The sequence below is a fragment of the Sinocyclocheilus rhinocerous genome, unplaced genomic scaffold (assembly GCF_001515625.1).
Source record: "Sinocyclocheilus rhinocerous isolate Xijiao unplaced genomic scaffold, SAMN03320098_v1.1 scaffold880, whole genome shotgun sequence".
In the NCBI taxonomy this organism is placed as follows: Eukaryota; Metazoa; Chordata; class Actinopteri; order Cypriniformes; family Cyprinidae; genus Sinocyclocheilus; species Sinocyclocheilus rhinocerous.
In genome coordinates, this window is record NW_015666969.1 from 598455 (window position 1) to 612123 (window position 13669).

The 13669-nt window shown below is 36.8% G+C and overlaps 1 protein-coding gene across 2 annotated transcripts; it reads right to left on the reverse strand.

Annotated features, from left to right (window-relative positions):
* Positions 1 to 7047: 7047 nt before the first annotated feature.
* LOC107733319 (SLIT and NTRK-like protein 4) lies at positions 7048 to 12165 on the reverse strand. Of its 2 annotated transcripts, XM_016544892.1 has the most exons (3): positions 11500 to 12165; positions 8694 to 11024; positions 7048 to 8172 (listed from the first exon to the last, which is right to left on the reverse strand). In XM_016544892.1, the coding sequence occupies exons 2-3, from the start codon at positions 10983 to 10985 to the stop codon at positions 8164 to 8166; spliced, it is 2301 nt and encodes a 766-aa protein (XP_016400378.1). In that variant the 5' UTR covers positions 10986 to 11024; positions 11500 to 12165; the 3' UTR covers positions 7048 to 8163. The 2 variants fall into 2 exon arrangements, with proteins under 2 accessions (XP_016400378.1, XP_016400377.1); XM_016544891.1 differs by having other exon boundaries at positions 7048 to 11024.
* Positions 12166 to 13669: the final 1504 nt, after the last annotated feature.

Genomic DNA, 13669 nt, shown 5'->3' on the forward strand with positions numbered 1-13669 from the left:
ATTAATCATTGTGCAAAAACACACAAAAAATAACACTTCATTTCAACATTTATTCTCCTCCTACAGTCTGATGCAAAGCATGCTGGGAACTAGAAATATGCTGCAATGCAATCAGATTGATTTAATCTTACTGCAATCAGATTTTGAGTTCACGTAACTTTTTTTCTATTAAGTACAATAAACTTTCAGTAATATTTGAGTGAAACAAACTCATTTTATTACATTGATATAAATGGCTCGGTTTTACAGTGAACCATTTTCACATTTAGAATTACACAGATAATTTAAGACGATCGATATGACGGAGAGTTTATTAGGATTAATGTGCCTTTAAAATAAATTAATCTTTCATCAATCGAATACAGGCATCTGCATATGTTCTTCTGAATATCAGGAGACAACTTCTTGCTGTTTTTCTTTTTTTTTTTTACAGCGTTCACAGGAAGTTTGTGGGGATTATCTGCATAAATTAAATGAGCTGTATTCATAAGATGTATATTTGTGAATAATACATGGAGTTTGAAAGACAGCATCACCAAGTGATATCAAGAGACTGTTGAACCGCTAGTAAGGCAGGCTATGTGTAGTTAACACATGCAGATGCAGTGCAAAGCTGACAGTTTCTGTTCTTAACAGCAACAGCAGGGATTTGAATGGATCATTTTAAATGGAACATGAAAATGTTTTTACAGCTGTCTTGATTGTATCAGTGGTTTGGTTCCAACTGTGCAATTGAATGTTTGAATGGAATACTGCATTAAATGTTTAAATCAAAAAAATAAATTAACCTTACACTCTAGTTACTGTGCTGAAAGGCATAATCTAATATTCATGATAATGCCTATAATTCATGATGATTTTTGTTGATAATATTCCACAAAAAAAGACTCAACATGAATGTAAAATTGTTATAGATTTAGGGTGCAATTAATACCTTCCAGTCATTATAAATAATAAGAATCTTGAAATAAAACAAACACGTCCTAGCAACAACATGAGTTATTACACATCTTCTGTACAGAATTTCCAAAACACAATCGAAGAAGAAACCAAAACAACAGATGATTCCACACGTAATCTAACACGATCATCAGACATAAAACAGCATCAAAACTGTGTAACCTTATGGAATAAAATGTCAACACATGAAGATGTAATGACTGTCACGCTTTGGGGTGTTGATCGACTCCATCTACGTTTTGATTATCATTCTGAATCCAATTCATAGGCTTTTTTCAGCTTTTTTGTTCAAAATGTTGTTTATTTACTTATTTTTATTTATTTATGGAACTTACCCACATTCAAGTGTTTATAAAAAATAACGTATTAAGCTAGAATAGCATGTCTTTGTTTACAAGCAGATACCCTGTTCTTTCTTTTTATGTTTTGTACAGATATTCATATAACAAAATATATACAAATTAATACCTAAATAGGGACATAGTAGTATACTTAAAGTATGATGTAAAGTTCACTTAAAGAAAACTTACGAGTATACTTGCAGTATAAAACTACTAAACTAGTAGTTTACTGAGACTATACTTCAAAGTGTACTAAAAATGCTGCTACAAGTATTTAATTAGTAAACTATCAGTGTACCATCATATCATATAAAGTTATATCATTAATTACTATCATATAAAGTTCACTTTTAGTATAGTTGCAGTACAAACTAAAAACATAGATGTAAACTTCTAACTTCTAAAAAAAGTTTACTACTGTTATACTTAAAGTATACTTAAAAGTATACTTTTATATACTAGAAAATGGGCCAATTTAGTCCCAAGGAGTATTGGAATAGTACACTTACAAGTATACTACAAGTACACTGATATTTGTATAATTACTACATTAAGTATACTTAAAATATACTTGAACTTTATTTAAGTATCCTTAATAAAATAAACTTGAAGTATACTTCTTTTGGTAAGGGAGTGCTTGACGTACAAATGAATTAATTGCGTGCAAGTACAATATAGCGAACAAGTGGCATCTGCAAACAAATTATGAAAGATTCTCTTCAAGTTCAAACAGGTGTAAGATTATCTCACGTTTGCTTTTGTTAACACTGTCGGATAGGTTTAGTGTAGGTCGTGTGTTATTTTTAAATGCGATACAGCACCTTTTATCACCACTCACCAGGCATTTCATTTCCAAACTGCCACAATACGTACATCAACCAACATAATAAAACATTGTTCAACTGTTTCGGGTAAAATTGAATACGCTTTTAGCGGCAATCACTGGACACTGGTGACTTACAGTGTATTACATGCAACTACACTTACTAACTAGAGTGGCCATTTCTATAACGCCAAAAAGGAGGACACTTTGGACACTGAACCAACACTGTTCAGTAAGGACAGAAATGAACGTTCATTTCATTTTCATTTAGGAGTGATATTTACACCCTTAAACTGATTTCCAAGGCTTTCCCCCCTCCTTTATAACCTTTGTAAAGAATATGCCATCTTTAATGTAAATTATTAAATCTACTCAATAAATGTGATTTAAATAATAATACACTATAGGGCTGATACCAGTTAAATTAAATAAATATCGACAAAATCCACCTTGGCACAGAAGCTGCATCTGAAGTGTCATTTAGATGTATTTACACAGACTGTTTAATGCAGCTCAGAGATGCCATGAATGCATTTACACTGCAGTTACAATTGCATAAACAATTGTTATGAGATTAATGCTTTAAATATACAATAGATTGAATAACTGATACTTTAAAGGGGTCACAAAAAGCAGATTTCAAGTTTTCCTTTCTCTTTGGAGTGTTACAAGCTGATTGTGCATAGATAAGATCCCTGAAGTTGCAAAGACTAAAGTCTCAAAACCAAAGAGATATTCTTTATCAAAGTTAAGACTCTGCCACGCCCCCCTAAAACGGCTCGTTCTAACACGCCCCCACATAAATCAGTGAAATTTACTTATCAGTAAGTTAATAAGTAAATCACTGATTTACTGTTTCAACTGATTAGTTCAAAACAGCTGATTCAGAAATGAAGCATAGTACTCTTACTATTTTTGTCATGAAAAAATATGCTAAAAATAGTAAGATTAGTGTACTAGTATGCAGTTTTGAATTTAGACACTGTCTTTATGAATGGCTTATGGAATCATTGACTCCCTTGATTCATCCAAAAACACTAAATAATTCAGGAACAAAATGCCACTGTAGATCAGAGACAGCAAAACAGTCCATATTGACAATATTGTCTAAAATGCATGTCAATTAATATTAATATGAACATAACATTAACATTTATTAGGTATGTATTTATTTCTTTATACACCATTGTATAACATAGTAATCTTAAAAGGAGGACAAATGAGCATCCGGCTCAAGCCTGCACTAGTAGACAGACATGATATTTCAAAACCGGACTGTCCGACCTAAAACTGGATGGATGGCCACCCTAAACACAACCTCACACTTTAGGTTTTAGATTTAGATTCCAACAAGAATAGCACCCAGACTCTGTTAAACTTCTCACATTGCCAAGATGAAAGCCTTTCCTTCGCATGTAAATTGTTAATGTGAGGCTGATTATACAACCTCGTGTACAACGGACAGATAGAAACCATCAGAAATTCTGGCTTTGTGACATCAATTTAGAGCAGAAATCATGCTCTGGGAGTCTGGGACACCTGAGCTTCCAGTGTGTCTCTATTTCTTTGTCTTATTCATTTCCATCCAACTGAATTGTGAGGATGAATTTGTAATCCATGAGTAGGTAATTCTCCTTCCGTAGGGAAATCACTGAAGGAGTATACAAAACCAAACAGCAAAATTACATTCTTTACACATGTAGGCAGAAAACTAATTGGAATCTGACAGCGAAAGAGAAAGGTGAGAATGATCGGTAAACACATTTACAGACTAAATAATAGGCTGCCAACATTTTAACAAAGACTGTCAAAGGTTTTGTTGCTAGAAATAGGCTAATAAAACACGATTAGGTGCACACTTCAGGTGGGACAGCTTATGAAACATTTTCATTCATAAACTTTTGATGCCCTGCCTTTTCTTTCCTTTTTTCATATAACCTCATATTTATGTATGGAGTTCTTTATTGCAAAGAAAATGAAAAACGTTGCTGTGCGAAGTGGTTTATATTTTATGAGATCTTTAAAAACAACATGAAACAGCATTTACAATGCATTTTGTGTTTATGTGAAACACAAAATTCAGTGGGAAATAGCTCAGGAAGTGATGATGAAATAGATATCATGTTTGGCTATGTATATTATTAGCTAATATTATTTTAATAGCACAAAAAGCGTTTCAAAAGCAGAGGGAGTTATTATCATTTATTGAAAGCGTATTCCCCCCCGCAATAAGAACAGGGAGACTTTTTTTATTAATTTAGTCTTTAGATAATTAATATCTGTAAATTAAAAAAAAAGGAAGTTGGCTTGCAGTGTTGTTGCTTCCTGATGCAAGACTTATGTAAAACACACACACACACACTCACACAGTTGTGCCCTTACTCGGAAACACCCTCTTCAACTCACGTGAAACATCGCTGTTGTGCTACTGTCATGTCTCATGTCACATTTCAAGAGAGACGTAAAGTATTTTTGTATCGTCCCTGATGTTCCTGTCTCCAAAACTCTTTTTGAAAACCTGTCACCATGAGCACGTGGCAATTATTTGTTTACTTCCTTCAAATCAAATTTAAAAGGATGCCAAGCCAAAACTACAAAACAGGCCGTTTTTCCTCAGCTGTCCTCTAACATCTCCGAAAACGGCTGCCGCTTCTTCTGCCCCAGAGAAGACTGTATGCTCATCTGCACCAGTCAGTTTCAGACCACAAAAACACCTGCATTTGGACATATCCACTTTAACTACAAGTTCCAAGGGTTCAATATGTCCAAATTGCCAGAGAAATGGTGCATCAGGTCCGCTGAGCTTATCGTTTGTGACTGTAATGAAAAAGGACTACATCTGAACATTCAGTCTTGCCTTCGGCATTGTGCATGTTACTGCAGCTAAACACTTCTGCGTCAAATAGAGCAGAAACAGGTGATGAGCAAAGAGAGGGACGATGCCGTTCACACAAACTGTTTAATACTGATGCGCTTGTGTTCAGCCACGGACCAATGACTTTTCTCCCTGGATCATTCAGTGCAGCTTTATCCAACAATGTCAAAAGTGTGGTTGTCAAGGAAACATTATCTAGCATGAGTCAAAAATTCACAGTTGTGCAGGCCCTCAATACAATCATTAATTAGTACACTAGGAAGTCTCATTTACATGGAAACAACACAAAAAAAAGTTTAGCAACTGCCTTAAGCTTGCTCTTTCTAAATGGAGCTTTACTTGAAATGCCAAAGTCTGCTTACAGTTTTACACTTAAAAAAAATGCCACAGCCTACCACAGAGGTATACTATTTTCCTTAAAGGCACAGTACACTCAATTCATGAACATGAACACACACACACATACGCACACACATCTGTCTTCAAAACAAAACCGACTTAATGGTGGTGGTGGTGGGGGGGGGTTGGGAGAGAAAATGTTAGCATTCAAGGAATTTGAGCAATTCAGCAATATTGGTTTCTTTATCTGCAAAAGGATGATAAATAAAATACTTAAATAGATGCGATCTGGGGCAAATGTAATGCTTTTTTGATATTCAGAAGACTTGATCAGTGGTTGGGTGACACCTAAAACAGAAAAAAAAATTATATATATATTATATAAAGGTTCCAATTCTTTTAGCTTTTACATTTAATTATTTGGGTTAAATACTTCTGTACTGAAAAAAAAAATCAGCTGAACAAGAACAGTCTAAATGAGAACAAGAATTAGATACTTTAATGTACACTGTATGTTGTAGAGACTCATTCTTTCAGCTCAGATATAAACATAGTTGTTAAGAAAACATGAGCTGGCATCAGTTGCAAATTCAAAAGTGTGCAAGCCATTAATATATTTAGTGTATAGCTTATTGTAAATATAACAAATGTCACAAACCACATATCATGATAAAATACATTGAGTATTAGTACCTGTCATTCATATGTCATTCAACTTTAAACGAGTAACCTAAGATAAAATAGACATATAAGTTTAAATTAACTTTAAAGACATCAAAACTTCAAATGGCAGATGGAAAAAATATTTATAACACAAAGCAATTTTTTTTCTCTTACGTTACAATTGCCCCAAATCGTCCCTTTTCACAAAGATGAAAACCTTGAAAAAAAAGTAAAAAAGATCCTAAAAGTGCTGCTCAAATACTAAATCTTAACATGTCAATGCAGACAGGATCCAAAATAGAATTCATTATTGTGAAGAAAAATCCCCCATCGCACGTTTGCACAATTAGTGGTTTCTGCATAAACCTTTGCACATGTTAGCCTAACAAGCCAAAATGTTATTTTAGACATCACACATGATGTTTCGGATTAAGTACTTCATGTTTTAGATGAGAAGGACTGTCAAGAGCCTCTCTAAAGCACAATCCTGCTATCATCAAATGGAAACAAGCCGTTTTTGTTTCTGCTTACATTTCTCTCTCACACACACAACATCAACAACAGGCAATTCAACTAACATGTATGGTTCTCTTATCTGTTGCCAACTCAAGTCAAGTGACCATCGGCATCTTAGATTAATCTATTTTTTAAACTAGAGAAGGTAAGACCTTTGGAAACCTGAATCATATTCCAGAGAGCAAGAGTGAGTGTTTAACTGCTTTAGTAAATAAAAAAATCTACAAGACACTTAATTTTCCAAATTGTCTGTAAGAGCATTCAGGGCCTTTTATTTGAGAAGCAACTTTAACGATCAACAAAACATGATAACACTTCTGTAAACAGAAAAAAAAGCAGAAAGAAAGAAAAGACAGAGCAAATTAGATTGGATTTTAATACCTTGACCTCAACAGGATTGCACAATGAAATTAATAACCAATATACAGATTTCTCATGACTGATATAAAATTGTATTTATTTTATCTCTCATGGTACATTCTATTTTAAACAATCATTAACTTAATATTTTAAATAAAGACTGAATGGAATTAAGCCTTTTCTTTAAAATAAAAATTAAGCTCTCTCTTTCTGTAATATTCATTTGAACAGAAAACAAAATAAAGATTTCAAGCTAACATGATTGAGCGTAATAATATTGCACATGAAAAGTGATATGATTCTGATCAAATCTGCAGCCTTTTCATAAGGTGAGTTAAGTCTCACAGTTGTGCCGATAAAACACAGTCCGCTCCACAAGTACAATAAATTACAGCCAATTAGTACTTTATTCCCACAATGCATTTGCACTATCCAGAATCATATCACGTTAATGCACACTTATTCGGTTGCATATTGTTAATAAGAAACCTTTTACAAGTTGCTCTGGGATATAAGAAGAAGCAAACTGTTAGATGTGATATGCTAGGAGGCCTCACCTCGTGCAACGTGACAGTGAAAATGACATCACCGTCATCTGTATGCCTCTGTCGGTCAGCCACCAGCAGAATTCAGAATGTAACTCAGGTCAGAAGAGAATTTTAGATTCAGAGCTCGAACTAAGAGCCTGTATCACTTATAGCATTCAAAATGTCCCTTGAAATTGTTAAATAGTACCAATAGTCTTTAAATAATTCTGCATAGAAAAATAAATTAAATATGAAGTTAAACTACGAATTGACAGATGACAGTGGTCATCAATGTTTTTTTTTTTTCTTTTTCTTTTTTGATTTTCCCGTATTTTTCTTGAATCCACTATGTTTTTCTTGATGAATTAAATTGTCGACTGTTGTAATTTACACAACTGCCCCACAAATACAAATAATGTTGACTTACAAAATAAATCCATATACGCTTACATGGCAAGCAGCTGTTTAGTTTCTCTTGAGTTCATGAATGACCTGTCATGTGCCATAACCAAACACTTCAAGAAGAATCACATTTCAGTAGAACGATATCAAATGGCTCTTTACAGGTAATTGGGATAATCCAAAATGTACGGATGTTGGCTGCCAGTACCTTCATATATAATCAAATCCAAGAGTTTCAAGTCCCCGAAAGTGGCAAAATATAATCCAAGAGAGGGGAGTCTGGGGTATTCCACCAGTTTCAAGCATTTGCCAACTTCCATTTCTTCCACTCCATTTGATTTTGTCATCCCAAGATGCCTAAAAATACTTCCAACGAAACACAATGAAGAAGGGTCAATATGAAGTACACTCAACACTGTTTCATGACCCAATCATTTGGTAAAAACAAAGTTCAGTGGGATTTGATGGAATTCATAATCAATAGCAGCAAACTACGACTGTTTTTAAGGATACTGACTGATGTGATTCTTAACTCTTAATGGCATCACAACATAACAATTGTATGTAATTTTTTACACAGCCAACGATTCTAAGGGAGTTACGTTTTGTGTAATGAAACGTGTCCGGTATTCCATTGGTCATTAAGATTTGTCTTAAGGCACTTTTGTCATTACGGGGCAGGTGAAGATGATGTTCTAGAATTTACTGAGGGCTGTCTGTTCCTCTAATACTTGAAGGTAGTCTGGGGTCCCCATTTTTGCCTTTAGTTCATAATAATCACTTTTACGCTGCTCAATCACTATCTTACTGTGGTTGCCCCCTATCAATGATTTTTTCATTTTTTTGTCATGTGGTTTCTCGGGGTAACGGATCTCAAAGCCACTCACCCCTATACTGTTGAAATCCTTTTTGCTCTCCAAGTAGTTGTGGAGGAACATGCTGTCTCGTCTCGGTAAGAACTCGTCCAGCTCGTCAATGGTGCTTAATCTGTTCATGGGGTCCAGGGGTAGAGAGTCCTTGTCTTTGTCGGCACTGTTGCATAACATCATTTTCTGTCTCTCTGAATCTACAAATTTGAAGCCCGACTCTGAGTCTCTAATTCCACACGTGTGAGCTTTGCTCATGTGCTCGATGGTCTGCGGGATGAAGGTCTCTCCACCAAGGTCGTCCTTCTTGTTAGATTTGTGATTGTGCCTCCTGATCTGGAGAGGCATGGAGCCGCACTCCTGGTTGCCGAGTCCCTCCTGTCTTCCCGCTGGCTTTTTGTTCCGTCTCAACACAACGACCAGCAGGCAGAAGGCCACAAAGACAGTGAGGATCAGAACTACCAGTATACTCAATATCATAATAGACAAGGGCACAGGACCACTGGGGGGTGCCTTGCCAACTCCAGCCGGTGACAGCGATGTGAGGACAGGGGTGGCGCTGGTCAGGATGAAAGGAGGCCTGGCTATGAGCTTCTGGCACATGATCTCATTTTTCAGCTCTCTCAGCTCAATGTTGGAGAATTGCACTGGAGACACACACTTGACCCCTTTGGCAGCGACCCCATCGTTCAGCTTTTCGAGCCAGAGTTTCAAAGCCACTAAATCGCAGGAGCATTCCCAAGGGTTGCCATCCAGGTCTATCTGAGTGAGAGATTTGAGCTGGTCTAGGACGCCACTCACAGGCAGAGTCATGAAGTGGTTGTTCTTTAGATTCAATCTGGCAAGAGAAACGCCTGCAAAGATGTAAGCAGGCAGGCTTCTGAGCACATTGTTATTTAGATACAAGAGCTGCAAATTTGGCATGGAATCAAATGTCCCTGCTAGCACCTCCTTTATGGCATTGTACTCCAAATAGAGATATTGGAGGTTACTAAGCCCAAGAAACATTTCAGGGTGCAGCTGCTCTAGCTGATTTCCATTTAGGTATAGCCTACGGAGGTTGGTAAGATTTGCGAACACACCTTTTTGGACGGTGGATATTTGATTGCTGCCCAAATGTAATAAATCTAAACCTTCAAACCCTTGGAAGTCAGTGGGACTGATATCTCTGATGTAATTACCACTAAGGTGCAATTTCTTGGCATTTGGCGGTTTAGGTACAAGATCTGCTAGACTCTGAATGTTTCTTTCTTGACAGCTGACACTAATGCCAAAGTCAGAAGGGTGAGCTTTGCATGTGCAGGGCTGGGGGCAGGAAAGGAGAGGGATTCGCGTTTGATAGGACACGATTTGGCCATTTTTACCAGCGACAATCCCATTGCCATATATTTTTGAGGGATTGGTAGTTTTGGGTGCTTTGGTCACTAAAGGTGCAATGGTTGAAGGTGCCACGTTAGACATGGTTAGCCCACCCTCAGGCTGGGAGGGGGGCATCCGTACATCAAAGTCACTGCCTGTCCCCATGGGGCACAGCTCCTGCTTATTTGTCTCCTTTAAGAGTCTGCCATACAGGTCACTAGGGGTCTCACAAATAGCCTCTCCAATGAAAATGTTATAGGGCATATTCTCCAACCAGGCTTTCAAAGGCAACAAATCACAAGTGCAATTCCATGGGTTGTCATCCAACTGCAATTCCACTATCCGCCCAATGTGCTCCAGAACTCCAAGATAAGGAAGCTTCTGTATCCTATTCCCTCTTATGTCCAAGTGAGTAAGGGAGGCGAATCGGAAAATGTTCTCAGGTAGGCTTTGAATCAGATTGTCATTTAAAATGAGAACCTTCAGTTTATGTAATTTGTTGAAGGCTCCTTTCTCAATGAACTTGATTAAATTGTAGTCAGCCTGGAGGTATTCCAAGTTCTCGATACCTCGTAATGTGTCGGCACGGAGTTCTTTTAACTCATTGTTATTTAAGTGCAACTGTTTCAATGCACTAAGCCCCACAAAGGCCCCTCCCTCAATGTTCTGGAGTTTGTTGTTCCCCAGCTGCAGTGAGACTGCATGTGTGAAATTCACAAAAGAGTTGGGGTAAAGGATGTACAAAAGGTTGTTCTGGAAATTCAAATGGTAGAGGCTGGATGCTGGCGGCTGCAGCTGTGTAGGTCTGTACACAGTTATTTTCTCACAGTTCACATAGAGGACGTTCTCGATGGACATGCAGGAGCAAGCGCTGCAGGTTTCAGCTCTGAGGTCCGAATCTGAGTCACAAAATGTACCCGATATGGAAAAGGCCAACAGAACAAGCAGCAGCATTTTGCCTTTTACAAATCCCCCAGTAAACCATTTAGTAACCTTAGAGGGGGGAAAAACAAACAAACAATCAAAACACATGCCTGTTTCCCATTGAGTCACACAGCTAATGCCAAGATCTTACAGCAGGGGTGTTTAAAAATCCCTCTGCGCACACAAAGAACTTGGAAAAACCTGTTATGTGCCTTTTGGATTCAAGCATAATATCTGAGACTACACTGAAAATAAATGTATCTGTATTTACCAGCACCACAATGATAAAAAAAATGAATTTTAATACACTGACGTATTGTGACTAACACCGCAATGAATGTATGCATCAGCGTATTTCTTGTGTTTCAGTGAATCGAAGATGGGGGGGGGAAAGTCTCTTTCCATCGCATACAGAAGACAGTATCATCACCTTCACAAAGACGTTATTTAAAATACAGTGCAAAGAGATTATGACCTTTGGATTCTCAAGCTTTGCCAACAAATAACTGAATATATAAAAAAAAGATAAGAATTCAACACTCACCGGCAATGTTAATATTTCCTCCTTTTCAGAACGCACCGGACATTGGGAGCGCCAAGAGAGGGACTATTTCCATTCAGTCAGGTTCAGATTTCAGTCTCAGCCTCTCTCGTCAGGCTCCACTTGTACAAAACATATATTGTTTCATAAAATCCCAAGGTTACTGAGCTCTTTTGAGGCATCTCAAACACGAAGCATGGTATTTGAACTGAAAAATTAATTCGTTTCAAAACCAAAATTAAAATGATGAAATAGCAAGTGGTGAAATTTGATGCAAAACAACTCCAACATTCTTCCGTTAAAAGAACTGAACATCAGTTTAGACGCAGTGTGAACTGACAGTTCGCTCAACAGTTCAGGAAAAACAACTGATACAAATCTTAATAAATTAATCGCAACAATCCATCGCGCGTCGCGGCTCAACCCGATTATCGAAAATCGGAAATCGACTCCAGTTGATTCCTGCCGTTTCTTGGGATTATGCAAATTGCGAGATAAAAGAAAAATAAACTACAGCGCCCTGATGTCAGACCGACGAGGAAATTAATAATTCAGCTGAGTAAAATACGCTCGAAAAAGAGATGCCAACCTACACCACATCATCAAAATAAGCATTGCTGGTGCAGTCCTCGTCCGAATAATGAGACCAGTCTTATAAACCAACTATTCCACCTCGTCTTCTTCTAAGTATGTTGGTAGTTCTTTGCGCGCGTAACATATTTCCTGACAACAGCGCGTATTTTTTAAATTATTTATTTTATTTATTTGTTCTTTATTTTACAATATTTATATTACTCGCGCGCGTGCGTGAGTGTGTTAGAAAGATAGAGAGAGCGAGAGAAGGGTGGGCGAATGACAGGTCGAACATATTGAAGAACAACATTTAACTTCAAATATCTCTGAAACACTCAATAGCGAACACTACAGAGCTCTCTTTCTCATGTGTTTTTCGTTGAGGGATCTCTGGAAATGGTGACGCGTAATCTTTAGTTGGATCACGGCCAGTTTGTACGCGCCCGGTTGCCTGGCAGCAGCAGGAGGATTTAACGCGTGGGATTCTTTATTTTCTTTATTTTACAATTCTAAGATTGCGTGGCTACACGGCACCGCATTCAGAAACTGCGGCAAAGTCACACACAGTGGCTTGAGCTGTTGCACGCGCTCTGCACGCACAGCGATACATCTTTATAGGTTGACAGTTCGCCAGGGATGGTGATTCATTCTTGATAGACAACAGGTGCACCGTTTTATCGACTTCTTATGTCTTTCCAATAACCTGAACATTGATTTGTGCTCATGCATGTGTTTAATTGACTTTATGCCGTGCATGATCCACAATTGGGAGCAGTTATGATTAAACCTTTAGATTATGAAGATGTAATAGGAAAATAGCGGACACAGATGAAGTGTCCGTGTCTGTTGTGTCCACTTGGATCTGCAGTGGGTTAATGTTGAACCAAGAAAAAAAAAAAAAAAAATCAAAAACGGCGCCCTCATCTGGCAGAAAAAAGAGAGATTTAGCTCATAAAATGGATTGAATTTCAAGCTGTTTTTTTTATTTATTTAATTGTTTTTATATGTTTAGATTTGCTTTATATTTAATCCATGGTGCGCATGATGTGATATAGGGGAAATGGGGTGAGCTGGTAAAAGGTGAGGTTGTCACCGTCTGTCTCAGAAACTGATTTCAGCCAAAAATCCAATTGAATACATGTGTTTTTCTCTGGTAATAAACTGTAGAATAGTTTTTTTTAAATATATAATACCAACTAAAATTCATACTTTATGTTGAGGATATGTGAACACACTAATGATTAACTTAATAATGTAACAAAATAATTTAACTAAAACAAGGGTTTGACAGAGAGTAATGGCTCAGTTTCAACTTTTCAGAAAGTGAGTAATGAGATGCGATATATGTAAAGGATGCCGGTACTGCATTCCTCTGGTTGTTTTTACAATTTGCATGTAAAAACACAGTGGTTGAAAAAGTAAAAAAAAAAAAAAAAAATTTGTAGCATTATCAATGTCTCAAAAATCTAGTGAACACACTAATGATTAACTTAATAATGTAACAAAATAATTTAACTAAAACAAGGACAAGCATATTTTTCATAAATATCAGATCAGGAAAGTTGTTGTATACTTTTCAATTTTATTAAATTATAAATGA

Excerpts from the sequence above, each read along its gene's own strand:
- LOC107733319 (XM_016544891.1), bottom strand. The coding sequence starts at position 10,985 with ATGCTGCTGCTTGTTCTGTTGGCCTTTTCCATATCGGGTACATTTTGT.